General features: G+C 44.4%; 1 protein-coding gene across 1 annotated transcript in view; it reads right to left on the reverse strand.

Moving 5' to 3' along the window:
* Positions 1-18922, reverse strand: part of MLXIPL (MLX interacting protein like) — a 656022-nt gene that overhangs the window by 294632 nt on the left and 342468 nt on the right. The window contains exon 4 of the mRNA XM_069226784.1: positions 8395-8484. Coding sequence (XP_069082885.1) covers positions 8395-8484 — 90 coding nt within the window. The remainder of the gene's footprint in view (positions 1-8394; positions 8485-18922) is intronic.

Here is an 18922-nt window from a genome sequence, read left to right on the forward strand (position 1 = left end):
TTCCTATGGATTTTGCTCACGGATGGCTGTAATTCTTAATATCTAAGATACTATTTTAAGGTAAATGATTGCTTTCAGGCTAATGGTCAATTCTGAATACCAATAGTCTCTGATTGAGACAATTGCATAGTCTAATACTGCCATGCATTATTTTATGGCATCCTTGAGGTTTATCTGATGTCAGGTGGTCATTTGGGGTTCTCATACTCACTGCGTGCAGTGCTTCAATTACATTCGTACCCAGGGGATTGATTGAGGAAGGGTGGAAGGTTCTGGTATTCCCCATATTGCAGACTTCTCTCTTGTTAGATTGTTGTTGAAGTTCAAGTGCAGCAAATTGAGACAGAAGTCCCCTGCAATTATTGTATCAAATTTCGGAATTTAGAGAATCAATTTCTGGGCCCTTCCATTAGAAAGGTACAGCTTTGCTCCTAGGAACCAGGGGTTTCCAATGTCTTCTTGTGTATCAAGTCTGACATCAAGACTGGTTCATATGAGGATTGCCAGGCCACCTACAGGCCTGAGCAATAATAAGAATGTTGCTGCTAGGCTATAAAGTTATAGAGTTATAGAGCTATAGAGTTATTTATAGCCAGGTAGATAAGGAGCTTCACTTTTCCATGCCTCTTGTCAACATATGATGCCAAATGTTGACAAATAGGTTAATGGATCATCTCGAATGGTTCTGGCTCGCTATTTTCCATGAACATATATGTAGACTGTTGATTTTGCGGGTTCTCTATGGATGAGGAGCTTTTTAATGTTTAATGTTTGTGATTGTGATAACGTTTTCTTTAAAAAAACTTCTGGCAGCCACGACCACCCAAGGTTTGCTGTTTCTGCATTTTTCAATCTAAAATATCTATTGCCTTGAGCACTGACTTCGATCAAAAATTCTTTTTTTAATGGATGAGAGGAGAGGGTTCAAAAGCTGCTTAAACATCCAATTTGCAAACCTCTCTAGATCGGGCACCAGCTCCTCCCTCTTCTCTAGTATTTTCGCTAAATAATCGAATGGAATTGTCTCTTGAATTGAGTTTGTTGCTTGAAAAGTTATTGCTGGACCATGGGTATATTTTGGGGGATTGTTACAGCTTGTAACGAGAACTGTGGAATATTGTTCTGGTTGAGAAATTAAGATACCTCAGTCAGAAAAAGTAGTTTTTAGGACAGTATATACTCAAATAAATTAAAACAAATCTTAAAACCATTTTAGAGGATCCATTGACTTCACACTGCTGCGGTGGTAAGAATGCTACGTTAACATTGATTGGTTTGAAAACATATATTGCTTTGAGAGAGACTCCAATAGTTTAAGAATATAACTGCGGTTTAAGCAGGTGTGAGATCCCTTTGGGATCTTTTGAGGTCTTCGTAGAATGACATAATATGAGATGTCAGACTCATACTCAACCTGTTGATGGGTCTCTTTAGCAAAGGTATTTATTACTGATTTTTTTATTTGGATTTGTTTCGTCATGCACCCATTTGGCTACTCTTAAGCTTAACTAATGTGTTGTCTTTAAGTTGTTTGCTTTTTCTACCAAAGTACTCAAGGAGCCAATCACATAGGTGGTCATTATAACCCTGGCGGTATTACAACGGCAGGGACAAAACGACGGGAGCACCGCCAGCGGCATATTTTGACCGCGGCACGTCGCACCGCCGGGGCCGGCGGTTTTCCGCCACAATGGCCCCGGCGGTTGTAATCTGCCAGGGCAGCGCTGCTTGCAGTGCTGCCCAGGGAATTACGAGTCCCCGACCGCCAGCCTTTTTCTGCCGGTCTGAACCGCCAGGAAAAGGCTGGCGGTACGGGGAGTCGTGGGGCCCCTGGGGGCCCCTGCACTGCCCATGCCACTGGCATGGGCAGTGCAGGGGCCCCCTGACAGGGCCCCATGCGGCTTTTCACTGTCTGCTGTGCAGACAGTGAAAAGCGCGACGGGTGCAACTGCACCCGTAGCACGGCCGCAAAACAGCCGGCTCCCATGTTGCGGCCCAGCGGGATACCGCCGCCCGCCAATGTTGTAATGAGGCCCTTAGTGTTTTGTCTTGTTTGTTGCGTTGTTATTGATTGATTTGCATGGCCAGTTAGTCATGTTGTCAGGATGAAGGGGTTTCAGAAAGTCTAGATTTGGCTTGTATTTTGCTGCTACCGGTGAGGTTTTGACCTCTACTGTAGGGAGGAAACACTAGGGGCTTGCACGTACCTCCTGCTAGTTCATGGTAGGGACTCTTTGAGCCTGGTGAGCTGAGTCAGTTTTTGTTTGCCATGCCCTAGTGTAATGTCATTCGGGAATTGGCTGAAGCTTTTGTCTCCGTCATGTCATTTTTTATTATATGTTGGGTCCGTTGGGCTGATGGTACTTTGTGGGTGTTCTGACAGAATCAGGAACTTCTTTTGGTGTTTTGAGTTTGGATACTTGTAGTTGCTGATTTAACTGGTTGTCTGGTGTGTGTGGAAAAAGAGAGGTAATAAATTCAGCTTTTTTTAGTTTCTTCATTAGAACTCCACTTTTCTATTAAATTTATTTAATCTTTTGCAATTCTTTTTTTAAATGTGTGGCAAAAACATTTCCTCTGCTTGTTCGGTCCTCTGATTTTGTCCCGTCTTCCTTGTAGGACTCATCTTTGGGACTTGGATCACAAGTGGCCCTTCTTATGAGCTTTTCACGGCCCGAGAGGCTGGACTATTGACCTCAGATGCAAAGTTCTTAAGAGGTTGGCCATGTAAAGGCACGTTTGCCATTGATAAAACTGGAGCCTTTGCACAATTCAGAGACTGGGGAGAAAAGTCATTTTTTGTGAAACTGGTGTCCTTGTTATGTGGCCTTTCCTTGGCCACTTTGGTCTTTAGGATATTTAGTACGGGTTGCTGGGTAACAAGGTACAATGGGACTATGCCCTGCATAAATTGCTGGTGAGTCTCTGCTGAGACACAAATCTCTTGTCTATGTAGACTTTGCTTCAAAAATGGTTGGTGATTCCTCTGGTTTAGCTATATTGCTGAAGGCTTAATTGGGAAGAATATTCTCCTTAAAGTCGTCTACCACTGATTGCAGAAGTTTAGAATGTTTGCAAGTTTGGTGGAGTATTGGTGAACAAGGGCAAGCTATAGTGACCCTGTTAGCCTCTTCTTGCTCACAACTTTTAAGTGGGTTCATGCTGGCGGATGGATCATTAGTAGGGATAAGCTTGACCCTACCACTAGCAATAAGGCCACCACCCCAACATAAGGTCCAGTCAAGTACTCAATACCTTAGGCCCTGGCTAAACCCTTGGTAGCTGGCTGCGAGCAGGCAGGCTTAACTTAGGAGACAGGTGGGTGAAGCATTTAAATACACAAATACAGTAAATAAGTAAGACACAACACACAATAAATATCCCACAACAATGTATAAAAAAAGGAAATACTTTTTTCTTTAAAATTACACTAGAATTATAAAAATCCAACATAGGGAACCAGAGATATGAATTGTTAAAGATTAAATAAAAAGAAAATGAGCCTTCTAGTGCTTAAAAGCCAATACCGCCAACCGGATATCTGGTCCCGCTAGACCGGGACCAAGTCACAATTTGAGGCCAATCGTGATGGAACCCTGCTCGGACACACTGAGCGGGAGGCCTCAGTCAAAGGTTTACCTTTGGACTTAGTCAGTTTTTTGGAGCTTTTTCTCTGGGCTTCAGGTGAGGCTCCTCGTCAGGCCGGGATCCAATGTGACGTCATCAGCTTGGCTTAGCACAAGCTCCCGGTCAACTCCTGGAAGTCTTGTGGACAGGGAAAAGCTCCGTAGCTTCAGTGGGACGAACCTGAAAATCAGGCTCGCTGCTTGGCTCTCGTCATCGGCTCAGTCACCTTATGGAGCTTTTTCCAAAGGTTGCTCCAAACCTTGCCTAACTTTTGTAACTTCTTCCTGAAGTTCCCCTTGAAGGTTCAAGTGTCCCAAACACAAATCCAAGGGTCTAGAAGCTCCGATATGGTTCTTGGAAGTTTGGACTACAATTCTCATAATGCCCTTGCCAAATCCTTAAGAGACTACTGGACGCACTCCAGGCTGGGGTCATCTTGTGGAAGATGGTGCAGCAAAGCTCTGTTAACCTGATGCTTTCAGGGAGTACACTCCTTAATCCTTTTGGAAGCAAGGCAAAGTCCTAAGGGGTGTAGTTCCTAGTGTGCAGCAGGAGCAGTCCTTTTGGGTGCAGACCAGAGTTACAGCTGGGCAGTCCATCTTATGCTTGTAGTTTCAGACAGCAGATCTGACTTGTTATGCAGCTCCCACATATTTATTCAATGGTCTGGTGAAACAAGCAAGGTAGCACCCCTGTTCGATGAAATGCAGGGCCATCCAAAAGCATGATAACATCCTCCAAAGTGTGGCGTATTGTTGTCCCACAAAGCACTGAACTTTAACAAGATGCCTCTCCAGAGGAATAAGACTCGGCTAACCCAACCTACTGGTGTGGCTCATTTTCATTAACTCTCCCCCTCCAGACCACCTGCAAATTCCATTCCTTGGCCTGCCATCTGTCTGTGGGTTACAAGAAGAGGGGGTAGGCCTGGCTGGCATTCCTTTCTATCCTGTTGTCTTTAAAGCCCAGTTGGATTTACCCAGACCCATTTCTGGTCTGTGCTCTGCAGCTGCAGAGCCCCCCTCCAACAGATAACCTCTGCTCTACACAGGCCACTTATCACCTCATCAAAGCAGCCTGGCTAAGCCTGTTAAGAATGACCAATCAGGAGAAGCTGCAGGAAGGCTGAGTTTAGGCTCACATAAAAGAAAGTCGCATAACTTATTTTCTGCGACAGTTGTGATAAATTCAACAGTGGCAAATAGTTGGATTTATCATGACAAATCCTTTGAGCCCCTGAATGACATTTCTAGCTCCTTCCTAGCAATATTTATACTTAAATAAAATATTCTAGTGTTAACCTACGGAGCTAGGTATCTACAATGGGGAAAAATGAAATAAGTATTTTGTTCCTCATTAGGTAAAATAAAACATCTTTTATAATGTCCCTGCTTATAGTTACATGGCACCCCACCCCTGGGGCACTTAGGGGTGACCTATATGTAAAAATAAGGTAGATTATCACTTTGGACATACCTTTAATTCCAAAGTCGAATTTGCATACATTTTTACTTTTTAAAGACAGTCTGAAAAGCAGTGCTACCTTTAGAATGACAGCAGGCAACACAGCAGTGCACGTTCCAGTGCAGGAAATTGACTTGGCCTCTAAACCTCCATGCCCCAATACACACTAAGCACTTATAGGTAGTTTATATCCCCTTGCCTTATTATATACTATGGACTTACAGGGGTCAGTGATTGCAAATTGTAATTATACCTAATTACCATACACCTTTTTAATCAGAGCCTTTTAGCAGAGTCAGTTACTAACAGTATCAGCCAGACAAATGGGGGTTGAACAGGGCTGGGCCTGGTTAGTAGAGCCCAGGGCACAGTCAGAGTCAGTTACCACCAGTATCTGTTAGAGAAAATGGGGGTGAACAGGGCTAAAAGGATGACATTCTCACAGTTCAGTTTTTGTAATTTTCAATTAATGGCTGTCAATGAAGTTTTAACCTTTAGCATGGTGTTTAGTTGTTATTCTAAGATGAGGGTTTGTCTGGAAAGTGTGGCTATCATAATATTTAGCACCTCAGAGAGCTTGTACCAATTTGTGGATTAATTTCTGGCTTTGTCATCTTCTATAATAACATGATCATCTTCTGATGGTTGCAAGAAGTCTGGGATGCTGGATTCTAGAAGATCTTCGTCTTTCACCTGATATGTGCAGGAGTAAGTACTCTGGCTGGAAGTGAGCATTTCCTCTGAGTTCCTTTGGGCTTGTTCGTTCATTATGATTTGGGGATGGTGAAGGTAAAGCCACAGGTGACATGGGGCTTACTACTTTTGCTTAAGTTGAAAGCATCCTGGAACCTCAAATTACTCATTTGAAGATCAGTTTCGTCTGCACTGGAACTTTTATAAGATCATGTATGAGGAGCCATGTAAAATCTGTATAAGCTATACAAATGGAATAGATGATGAGCAAGTTATTTGGCATGACATCTCAAGCGTGACACTTTTCTAGCTGGTTCATTTCATCTTGCTCCTTTTATAATGCCCTTTTGTTGCTTATAGGGTATGGCTCAAAAGGTGTGTGGGGAGCGGTATTTCCAGATCCTCCTGTTATCAGTCATTTTGGGGTGTTTATATTTATGGTGGCAGTTCTGGTTTGCTGCAGGAGAGTACAAAAGATGACAGGATGGCCTGGAAACCGTGTCATAGCTGTTTTTCAAAAACCTATCATGTTTATGGCTTCAGTCACCACTGAGAATTCACTGAGCATTTAAATTATTATTTTATAATAGCTAAAAGTGTGCGGCTCCTTGAATATAGCTTGCATTTTCAACAATACCATCTGGCATCGCCGTCAGTTTTCAAATTATCATCCAGTTTCAAACATTGCCTTTTCACTTTACCACCTAAAGATAAGCCTTCTCCTATTTTGAGCATCTAGACTGGAAAAGGAGAGCAATAACAACCTCAGTGGATATGAAGAGTTTATTGATCCTATGTCAGGGTAACATCACAATTTTAATAAAACATTATTTTGATATTGCTAAACCTCTCTGTAGCCTTTGATACCCGGAACCATCTGGTATTAATAGATGGCCTGGTGTAAGCGGCTGAGGTAGTGAACCTTAAGTAGGGGTGGTCTGCATCCCTTTTAACCTGGTGAAGGGATTCTCAGGGAGAGGGGTGGTCAATGAGCTGGGACAGGGAGGCAGTAAAGCCCACATCTGAAGGACTACCACTAAAAATATCAGGAGGGGACTCACCTAAAGATGAGGGTTGAGTAAAGTCATGCTGTAAGCTGAAAATGCACCTGCTTATTGAAAGACTGACCTCTCACAGCCTCAAGACGGAGGCTATGTCTACTGTTGGCCATGCTTAGATTTACTACTTGAAAACCAAGGCAGAGCTCTAGAAATCTTGCAACCTAGTTAAAGTCTCCTATCACTATTGTGGTTCAGAGAAAGTCAATAAAAACTCAGGGCCTCATTTAAAGTATAGTGGGATAGTTGTCATTTGGGTAGGGGCGTGCAGATACTACTTTTGCCCACCCAGCAGAAGCCACCTCACCATACTTAGAGATCCCAATGATCTGGTAGAGATTTTTTCCCATAAGCACTCTCACTAAAACAGCCATGCAAGCTGGACAACCATGTCATGGTGGGCGGAACAGCATTTTTGTTTCTTTCAGAAAAACAAAACATTAAGACCCTTGTTATGAGTTTGATGGGCAGAAAAGGCCACCCGTCCGACTCCCGCGGTCGGGTTACCGTCAGTGTGGCCCCCTTTCTGCGGCCCCTATTAAGAGTTTCCCGCTGGCCCAGCAGAAAACAGCCCACAACATTGACGCTGGCTCACAATTGTGCTGGCGGCAATGTTGCGGTGCATAGGGTACACCAGCACCCTTCGCGCTTTTCACTGTCTGCAAAGCAGACAGTGAAAATCATGACGGGGCTGGCAATGGGGACCCCTGCACTGCCCATGCCAAGTGCCTTGTAAATGCTGGCAGAGAGGGGACTCGTTATCCCCAGCGGATCAGGATCGTCAGACCAATGACATTGGCACCGCCAGGATTGTAATAACCAACTACCTGTCACAATGCATGGTGGATATCTGTATGTTTTTGTGAAGCCAGGGGTCCTGTTACAGCTAGCCGCCCAGCAAAGGCTTTCAGATGGTTGTGATAGAACAAGGTGGGAAGATGGGGGATCTGCTGATTTTTGGCGAATGCCCCAAGTTCAGCAACCTATAAATGACTACTTTCATAATCCCCCCCTCCAACCACATGGGAAGCACTCCTTTGGGAGCAGAGACAAGTGGTCTTGTGAGAAAGATGAGTAAAGTATTACACGACTGTGGCAAAATATAGTGAGAAAACGATCAAAACTGAAGGAAAAACTGATAATAATAAAAGAAAAAAAAACTGACGAAAAGACGAGCTCAGATACAACTTTCATATAACCTCTGTGGGAGTGAAAATGAAAGGTAATGAGGTGGGAAAAATCCTAAAATAAAGACAAGTGTTCACATAAAAGAGCGAAAACTGAAATTGTTCTAGCTTTGCAGTGCATGCACAAATGTGAGTAACTTGAGCCCTTTTATAACACAGAGACTCTTAATAATGAGTGTAATGGGAACTGCTCGATTTGTGGATAAAAGTCTACAAGTAAATTATAAAGATTCGATGACTGGGAATGGCCCCAACTAGGGATTCTAAAATGCTGGTCAGCAATAGAGGCTACCAGGAGGATGACAAGTTCTCACCACATCAACCACTATTAAAGAACAGGGAAGAGAAAGTATTGAACTGCTCACCCGTTTCTTGTAGTAAATTCTCCAGCGGTGATATTCTTTCATGACCACTTCAATTCGGCGCTTCCAGTAGTTACCCTCCAATACCACCGCCTGTGAAATTAGGAAACAAGGTGTAAGCGTACAGTCGATACACAGATTCTGGCTGTCATGTGGAAGGAGGTCTTGTTTGTCTGAAGTAGGAAATCCCGAACTATGGTAAACTCAAGGGTGGAGGTTCTAAGCACAAACCGATGTGTACAGCGTCTTCCTTCCAAATCAGAGAACGTGATAGCAGATGCAGCAGATTAAGTGACCATGAGAGTGGTGCATTTTGAAAGCACACTTGGCAGAGAAAATAAATAAATACAGGCCTCATTAAATACCACAACATAAACATAACTCAAGATATGCCACCAGTAAGCACCATGACATTTTCAAAACAGCCTTCAGTCTTCCTTTGCACATTAAGTTATCATAAATCCAGCAGGACATATTCACAAATTCTCTTAAATGCACCAAAATCGAAGGATGAACCCATTCAGGCTGACCGGATTTCACAACACCTTACTGTAGTATCTCACCAGATACAGAGTTAACTTTCCCATCGCTGCTCTCTCCAAAGGAGGGTATACAAAACAGGTATTCATTCACTAATTGCTTGCTTTATTCAGGGAGGTTTTCATGCCTTATAAAATGTAGCATCTTACCATTAGAGCCAGCGTCTGCACACATATGAGTGTATACCTGCTCATGGTCGTCGGAAAGGGGAGCCAAACAGAGCATTATTCACCAGGTCGAGCACATATTCAGGGCCTCACACTTATGCCGCAAGATACATTTAAAGTTTTTGAGTCAAGCCTTCTATCTATCTATCTATCTATCTATCTATATATATATATCACAAGATAGTGACGGATGATGTGTTCTCTTTGACTGGTAGATATGTTTTTTGTTGAACACAGACAAGATGCTTGTCTCAGGCCTACTGACTGTTGCCCTGCAAAAACCAGTGTCACTCCGGCTCATGGTACTGTATCTCCGTTAGCTTCTGCCTTTAGCTCCTCTGTCTTTGTTAATCTTGATGCTCTGAAATATCCATACCACGTATGTGTGATATACATTGCACTGTTGTGACTCCAAGCTGCTACAGAATCATGCACATAATGGACATAACTGTAGAAGGTGGATGCTTGTACTTTACACTTCCGCTCACATTTGTTGCATTTGCCCTAAATTTAATCTCCACCTCTCAATATTTGGTCTGCTGTCTACCGGCATGTCAAAGTATTATGAACAAGGCAATAGGACACACCACACAATATATCTGTTACTCGTACACAGTCTTGCAGTCCATGCCAATGGATATTTCCATGTATGTCGATTTGTCTGGTCATTTTTACAGTGAAATGCAGACCACCCATGGAGGGCAAAAACATACAACAAAGAATGTGGTACAATAAAAAATATATAATAAAATTCACCTGGTTATATAGTCATATCAAGTGTAAAAACATATAAAAATGTAATTACTTGTCCTCAGTCTGTTACAGTATGTAGTACCAATACTTTGTGGACAATTCACTGTGGGACAAACACTGATGCACTCCAAGCGTGGGTGTTTGCTCCACATTGAGCCTGACCTTTTATTTTCCACCTCTCTCCAACTTTACTCCCCCCCCCCCACCACATTTTTTTTTTTTTTTGCCGCTCTTCCAAGTTCCTAGGGAAGAGCAGCAGGCTTTTGTTCTCTGCCAGATGTGGATCTGGATTTTCATGGCCCACCCTTTTTATTTATTGCCCCATACCTTGGTTCCCCACTGTGCACTCCTTTTTTGAAAGAGCCCAAAATCATAGCCACAAGAAGACAGTCTTCAGAGCGAGAAGCTGAACCGTGCAAGTGTGCATCAGCTCGACTGGGGATGCCAAGAGGAATGTCAATCCAAGTTTCAACCCCACTGAGGAACAATGAAAGGAGTGGGAGAGAACAAATAAACATGTCAGAAAACGAGCCTCTAATGGACACTTAACCAGAGAAGGCTAGTCAGGGGAACACATGAAGGCGGGCAGGGCTGCTAGCTGACCTTTAGCAGTAGCTACTGCTATATCTTGCTGGGCAACTGACAGAGTGAAATGCATAACATCAGAATGGCAAGACTGAAATGGGCTCTATACACCTGACTTGCACCACTGATCAAACTTTTTCCACTGACGCGCATAAATAGATTTTGTGTCAGGCTTCCCGGAAGCCAAGATGTCATCAGCAACCTCTGACTTGCAGAAGCAGATTCTGTGTCAGCTTTCCAGGAAGCCAGGATGTCATCAGCAACTTCAGATAGTAAACTAAAGTGCTCTAGCTGAAAACATTCAATCTCCACATGTGCAGCAACAGTGTTTAGAGACTGGGGTAGAGGACCTGGCCATCCTGCTGCAAGAGCAAGTAAACCCTGTGCAGCAGAAGAAGGGGCTGAATGGTGGGTCAACCAGATCAGCGTACCAAATCCTCTTGGCCCAATCTGGGGAAATCAGAATTGGCTGTGCTTGAACTTCCACAGGACACTTAACAGAAGCAGAATCAGTGGAAAGGTGTATAGCAGACCCCATAACCTACTGAATCAGATTCCAGTCAGATGGAAATGTATGGAACAAAACTGAGCACATTTCCATTCTGGCGAAGAGATCCATGCATGGACACCACAAACTGGAGAAGTTCATGCCCATCACTTAGGGATGAAGTTTCCTCTGGTAAAATCCCCTGTTGCTGAGCCCACTGTCATAGACTGTGCTGAGAGGCTCCCTAGCACAGGGTTCATGACCTAACACCAATCTGTCCATTGATATCATGGATGGTGATGATGTTGTAGGGCAGAACTAAAAAGATAAACCCTCTGGTGGAAGGAAGGAAGGAAGGTCTTCGTGGCAAGGCAAAGTGCCCACAGCACCAGTACGTTTATGTGCATGTGCTGTTCTTATGCTGAATAAAGGTCCCTCGAATGATGTTGTCTAGATGGGTGCCCTACCCTAGTGAGGTGACATCCATGACTATATAACCCACCCCTGCAGAGGACTGATGGGACAATCCACCCACAGGTTGAAGAGATAGACTGACTCAAAGGTCACAACCCGAGCGGAGAGGCTCTCCTGGAGCCACAGCTTTCTCAGGCACCAGTGGAAGGCTCTCATCTACCATCTGGCTTGAGAATCCAAAAGGATGAACAAGGCCATTATATCCAGGTGGCATGTCACTTGCAGAGCTCGAATCTATGTCCAAATCAGAAATATTGGAAATCTTTCTGCAATCTTCTGAGGAGGAAATGCCTTAATGTGGGTCATGTCCAGTAATGCCACGTTTGAAGGTTAGCCTCTGCATTGGTGTAAAAATGAGATTTCTGGGCACTGATTGTAAAGCTCAAGTTGAAGAGTAGGCTCACTGTACACTTAAGATGTTCCTTTATCAGCACTGTAGACATCTTCAACATCTAGTCATCTAAGTACAAAAATGCAAGGACTCCTGACTTCCACAGTAATGTCATTAAAAATGCCTGCATTTTTGTAAAAACATGAAGTAGTTGTTAGGCTAAACTGCACAAATAGCATGACTGTGAACTGATAGTGATGAACCCCACTGTGAACTTCAGGTAATGTCTGTGGACACAGATTATTGGTAAGTAAAAAAAAAAGCCTCCTGGAGGTCTAGGTAAACCAGTCAATCTACCACATTGAGGGTCAGCAGGACTTGGACAGACACAACATCTTGAACTTGTCCTGCTGAATGTACAGGTCCAAGAAGCAAAAGTCAAGGATAGGTGTCAGCCCTCTTTCCATTTAGGAAACCAAGAAGTAAAAGAAGTACAATCCAGAAGCCTTGTCCTGAGGGGGCGCTACCTCTTTGGGCCTTTCTCCAGCAGGGAAAGATCTTACACCTTCGAAAGGGAACCATGCACCAAGGAGAACATCATGGTAGAAGGAAGGTGGCCTGAGGGGAGGATAGGAAGAACAGTGAGTAGCCTTTGCAGATTAGCCGAATGACTCAGCAATCAGTCATGATGGTCCCCCAACTGGTGATAAAATGGCAGGCCTTGACCCTCACTGGAAGATAGTGGCTTAAAAAAGGAGGGGAGTAAGAGATGTTTTGAGACAGCAGTGCAAGAGTAAGACAGTGGAGAAAGGATCTGCTGCTGTTGTTGGTTGGGGTAGGTCACCCCTGCTCTGAAAGGAGTGGTACATTTGTTCAGGAGTTTGGATAGGTGAGAAGTTTGTCTCTACCGAGACTTTGTGCCTTAGAATAACCTTGAGATTTCATGGGCATGTCTTGCTCAGAAGAATAGGCGTTCCAAGGAGAGTCAGCTTTCTCACCAAATAGTTGCTTGCCATCGAAGTGCATGCCTCTCACCATGGCTAGCAAATCCATGGAAAAACCTGTGGACTTCATTCAAACCCAACTCAACAACAATAATTTGCAGAACCTAAGCCATACTTCAAGCTTTTCTTGAAAGTGTCCAAACCATTGATAGCTAGATTGGGCTTTTTCACATGATTGGGGAAATTGCTAACAGGGAGTTTTGCCCCCTCCCGAGAGCTGGAGTTAGCAATTTTGAAGGCACAAGGAATTTGTGGTACAAAGAGTAAGGCTGCCATAAACAAACGGGGTCATTATGAACACGGCTTATGCTGGCGGTCTAAACACAGACCGCCAGCCCGTAGAAGGCCCCGCTGGCCCTATATTATACATTCTACTGGGACGGCGGACAGAAACAATGTTTCCTCCAGCCTGCCCAGCAGAATGCTTGGCCAGGACATTGATGATGATCGTCAATGCTGCAGTGCGGTGGGTGCAGCAGCACCTGTTACACATATCACTGCCCGTAAATTGGGCAGTGACCTGCACGACGGGGCTGTGCACAGGGGCCCTGGAGCACCCATTCTGCTATCATTTCCCTGGTGGGGGAAACCGCCACGGAAAGGCTGGAGGAACAAGGGTTCGGAGGGCAGTGCTGCTTGCAGTGCTGCCCTGTCGGATAAAGAAATCCGCCATCGTCAGGCTGCCGTTCGGCGGTAGCGTGGCGGTGGCGGAGGGCTGCCTGTGGCGGTCTTCCTTTGTTTAGTATATGGCGGTCCAGACCGCCATGCCTGTGATTTCCGTCACCAGCGGCATGGGTGTCTGGACTGCCATGTTCATAATGAACCCCAATGTCTTTTCTCCCTATAAGAGTCTAGCATTTAAGACTCAATGTCTGGAGGGGCAGTGGAAAAGGCATTCTGGTTATTTTTTTTATAGGAGCCTTGGATCATTTGAGTTTGCAGCAAAGATGTGACAACAAGACCTGCAGATCACGCAGGGAGGGTCTAAATCCTCATAGTTGGATACCCTTACAGCACCTGAATAACCTCACAAGTGATAAGTTGCACTATACAAATCTACATAACATAACATAACAACCTAACCATCTCTCTGTGGACTGCCAGACCCCAAAAAGGGCTTTTCCCAAGCAGCCAGGCCTGCCTCCAAATAATGCCTTGTTGAAAGGTAGTAAAGGCTCCAAATCTATACAGGAAGACTACTGTAGCTCTGTCAAAATGTTAGACTTTGCTTTCACAAATGGCAAAGTTAACTCCACTGCTCCTAATGATTTTCATTCCACCAGAGTGGATGAAGAGACTTTGTGCAAAGGAGGGCAAGAGTCAAGAGGTATTCTAACCACTTTCAAATTATAGCCAATTTATACAGGAAGAAGGCCAGTGTTGAAAGAGGGGATGAGGCTTTCAGCCTCTGAGTCACCATCATCTGTACAGCTGTAATCCATATAAGGTATGACAAAGCATCAGAATCGAACCAGAGTTCCTCCTTAAAGGCAAATCTTTTGGCCCTAAGAAGAGACTGCACCCACAGCTTACCATTAAAAGAGGACTTATCTTTCTCTTTCGCCACTCAGATGATGTCAGCTACCTTTGAGGACCTCAAGGGCAGAGCCAGTGTCAGTATCATGGGTCATGTCAAAAACACAGGTAAAGATGCCATGGAGGGCACTAAAGTTTTTGGAGGTGACAAGGCTAGAGCCTGTGGCGGTGCAGAGTCAGGTGGTCAGGGCAGGAGACACTTATCCTGCAGAATTGGGTCCACTCCTGAGAAGTGGCCAAGAGAGTAATGCAGCAGTCCTGAAGAGATCCAGTATGGCTGATGGAGGGTCTCTACTGCGCAGTTTCGGCCAATGGAGTCAGAAATTTCAGCTGTATCTTTTTCAATATTAAAATTGCATTTGATGATGAGGAAGAACCAGTCTCATGAAGCAGCATGCAGTATCCAAACAGACTCAAAGAGGGACCGTTTTCTTGAAGAATTTCTCCTTCCAAAGGCGCTTGATGTGGGATGATCTGTGAAGGAACATTTCCTGTCTGGGGGTTTACGTGAAGGGGAACGTTTTGGCATATTTCTTCAGGCATTAGCTAAAAATGGCTTGACCTTCCACTCCCTGATGTCTTTCAAATGCATTAAGGTCAGAAGTTGCTGACCAAGCTTGTGCTTGAGTCAAAGGCACCGCATACAAATGTCATATGGGCTAGTCTGGGACATCTTCTGTCAGCATCGGTCACAGGGTTTAAAACCTGAAATCCTAGTAATTTGTGCTTTGAGGTTCCTGTTTAAACACCACCTACTGCATTTCATTTATTCATGTGTTTGAGAAGACATTTTTAATTTATAAATGAGTGTTTCTTTTAGTATTAATTGTAGAAAGACATCATATGATACTTTGTTTCATTAAAGGTTGATAGTGCATCAATTGGTCATACATGTTTATTAATATAATTGTTGCGCTGCGGCGCTGCATTTTACCGCGGCCTGCGTGCGGACCGCGGGGAAAGCAGTGGCCTGCATGCGGACCGCGGGGGAAGCCGCGGCTTGCGTGCAGGCCGCGGGGGAAACCGCGAGTCCGGCCAGGGGTCGCAGCACTCGCCGCGCCCCCTTCTTTTGTCTTTACAGTAAAGACAAACGCGGCAGGAGATAGGACCCAGAGTTGGGTCTAGATCCTGCCGCGCATAGTGCATTTAGTGTGCTTTACATTTGGACATTAGGTACTTCTGCACTTACCAGTATGCACAGGCAAAAGCCGGATACCTGCACATGATGGTGCTTTTATGCAGGCCTTTTCCCTTTCCCAGCATGCTACCCACTTCCTCTCTTCCCAGCATGCATTGTTTCTTTTTGTTGGACGCATGTTCTTTATTCAATGTTATACTCTTTTCCCCAATCCAAGATGGTGGTGTTTCTACTTCCTGTTTCCTACTTCCTGTCTAGGGGTATATAAGGGGAATTCAGCTGCTTGTTCATTGCGTTACAACACTCCTTTGGTGGTAGTCACGCTCCGGCTGGTTTCTTCTTGTGAATCCAGTATTTCCTGACCTGTCTTCGTCTCTAGTCTTCCTGTACTCTCGGATCCTCAGTTCTAACGCCCTTGTGCCCTCCTTCTGTTTCAGGGAGTTCCTGTTGGAGGTTTTTTACCCTATTGGGGTTTTTCCTCTGGGACTCCTTCTGGAGGGCATGTACTGTAGTGGCTTGCTATTGTCAAACAGCACCGTGGCTACCGGAAGGGGTCACCCCTACCTCGGCCAGAGCAGAACCTGCCGGAACCGGGGTCGTTCCCCAACTCTCATCAACTTCGACGATAAGCCCCGTGAAAACCATGACAATAATTTATAATGTGTAATGTATTCTAGGAAATGTGCAACAGAATTCATATGCTCATTCTAGTATTTTGGGACATTTACAGTGAGGTTTAGTCTTCCATAGTAATAAAAAATAGGTATTTAAGTGCACCAGAGACATATATTCGGGTAGAGACATCTTCAGCTTTCCTTGAGACATTCGAGTGAGCTGTGTGCTGTAAGCATCTTCAATGATGGCCACTGGATCCCCAGAGGCAGGTCATTTTATCTTTACATTTCTGAGCTCAAGAAACTCCATGTGAGAGACTTTCTAAAAGTACAGAAGCTACTTGAACACAATTCTGTTATTCAGCCAAGGTATGCTGGTTAGAGGCCACTTAAGAAGCTCAGATGGGCACTTTGGTGCTAAAAATGTTCTGTGAGGTTCTAGAAGGGAGGGGTTGGTTACCAAAGAATGGTTTCATCATTTAAGCCTTGTATTCAGTGAATACCAACAATTTTAATATAATGTTATTAATCATGTTCATCACTACTGTTTTGTTTTATAGGTACTTTTATTCATATAATCTACAAAAGATTAGGGAATTATTTTTTTTAAAAGCCTTTAAGCTATATAGAGTGGATTTTTTGTGGGTGCCTATCCGTGATGAAATGAGTTTTGGAACTTTCTAATACAACAACAAATCCTGTAGTCTCACAGAACGGATCGCCGCCCTGCATACACCATTCGCAATTAATAAGTAGAAGGTTCAAGGGTTACAGTCTACAGGATTCCTGGGCTTGGGTTGGTAAATTGGCTAAGCCTGCACTTTGTAGAGGCTTTAGAGTTTCTAAACAATTGGCTGTATTTGATTCAAAAGTTGAAAAAATTTATCACTAGGAGACATTTCACCTAGTTGTTTTCGAAAAGCTGCTGAATTTCATTGGCAAAACATTCGGTAGAGTCCCTGACCTATACAGAAGAGGCACAGAAAAAAATATAAGTGACACAGGTATCCAGCTAGAGCCTCATATTATCAAATGTCATCACACCTGGGATTGGAGGAATCATAGCGGAGTCTGCAAGGCACCACCTGGCAGCACTGGAAAGCTACTGCATTGCAGAGATACTGGAGAGCTATGGATGGGGATACAGACTGCCACTCATGAGGACCTCGTAAAATGAGTAATCTAAAGGAAGATATATCTATCAGAACATTTTATTATACTGCACCCGTGTGCATCACTTTTTGGTTTACATTTTTCCCAGATCCTCGTATATTAGTATGAAGTGCAGTTGGTCAAATGCAACTAGAAAGAATGGTTTGAATACTGAGAGGAGTATTTTTTGATTCTGGCGGATTCTCTAGCCCCGTCCGCAGGTCTGATAAGCAAAGTCCTTGATGTTCTTAGTGTATACTATGCCACATCTTACTCATTAAAGATGAAAAGTGGTCATGGTGAGGACAGACATCAACCCATCAGAGAAGGAGCTGAGGAGGTAGCAGATGATGAACAGGTGTGCTGAGCCCCCCTACAGCAGTGTTTTCCTCTCCATGTTACAAAGTGCTTTGTATGAAGCCGAAGTCTAAAGACACACTGTGGGGTGGAGGAAGATAAAACCAATTTAGCAGCAATACCTTACACCTGACACCATTCTGCGTCAGGTTCTCACTGAAGACAAAAAGTCAGTGGGGAACAGGAACCCTCATTCAATCAGAACTGGCAGACGACTGATGTTGAGCAGGTGTGTAGAATCCCACCACGACAGAGTTTCCCCACCATCTAATGGGTGGAAGAATGTGACCGGTAGTGCAAGAAGGAGGTTGGCGAAGTAGTAGAGTGCGCAGGACACAACCTTTTTAGAGAGGGCTATTCTTCCCATCACCGAAAATGGAAGCATTCTTCAGAAAGTGACATGACTGCAGATGGCTGTCACAGTTCTGGTAAGGTTGCCATCTAACAAATCGTCCTTGTTATGGTGCATTCTAACTCCAGGGTATAGAAATGTGGGGGCGGCAAAGAGAGTATCTGCTCACAAATTTAAAGTTCAGACTCCTTCGCTTCTGAACGGAGAGGAAACATGCATGGTTTCAGATCCTCCAGCGAAAGGTCTGAGGGTCTGAGCAATTTTGGTATGATCTGCTGCAGCATCTCGGATATACAACAAGATGTTGCCCGCATATAAGGAAACGCTGTGGGTTCTGCCCCCCAGCGGTATACCCCAGCGGCTCCCCCTCATCACAGGTGAATAGCCACAAGCTCCATTGCTAAGCAAAGAGGAGGAGGGGACAGTGGGCAGCCCTGCTTAGTGCCCCTGTGGATTCCTATTGTGTCCAAAACTAGTCTACCTACCAGAGTCATGCCAGAGGTGCAGTGTACGAAACGAATCATGTCAATCAAGCATCTCTCCAGTCTGTACTGTTTGTACAGCAGAAAAAGATAACCCCAACTCAGGGAGTCAAATGCCTTTTCAAGGAGGCAAACCATATATGCTGCCTGGGGTCAAGGTCCCGGGCCAGCCTCCATGATCCTGAAAAGTCAGCAAATGTTGAGAGAAGTGTTCCTAACTGGCACAAAGCTGTTTTGATCAGGATGCACCAACAGCAGGATTAGTGGTCATAGGCGCAATGCTAACATCTTACTCAAGATTATGTAATCAGTATTTAGGATCGTCGGAGGCTCATATGAGGATATGTCGGATACGTCCCTGGCCAACTTTGGAATGGAAATAAGCAGGGTCTCTCTTAGTGATGTCTCCATAGCTGCTGTTATAGCTGCACCAGCAGCTTGGACAGGAGATCAGAAAATGTTTGGCAGAACTCCAGTGGGAGTCTATCTGCACCAGGAGTCTTTTTAGTGCCTAGTGACCGCATCGCCTCCTTTATTTCAGCCGCGTGAACAGGTAGGT

Source organism: Pleurodeles waltl, chromosome 3_2, assembly GCF_031143425.1.
Source record: "Pleurodeles waltl isolate 20211129_DDA chromosome 3_2, aPleWal1.hap1.20221129, whole genome shotgun sequence".
Classification (NCBI taxonomy): domain Eukaryota; kingdom Metazoa; phylum Chordata; class Amphibia; order Caudata; family Salamandridae; genus Pleurodeles; species Pleurodeles waltl.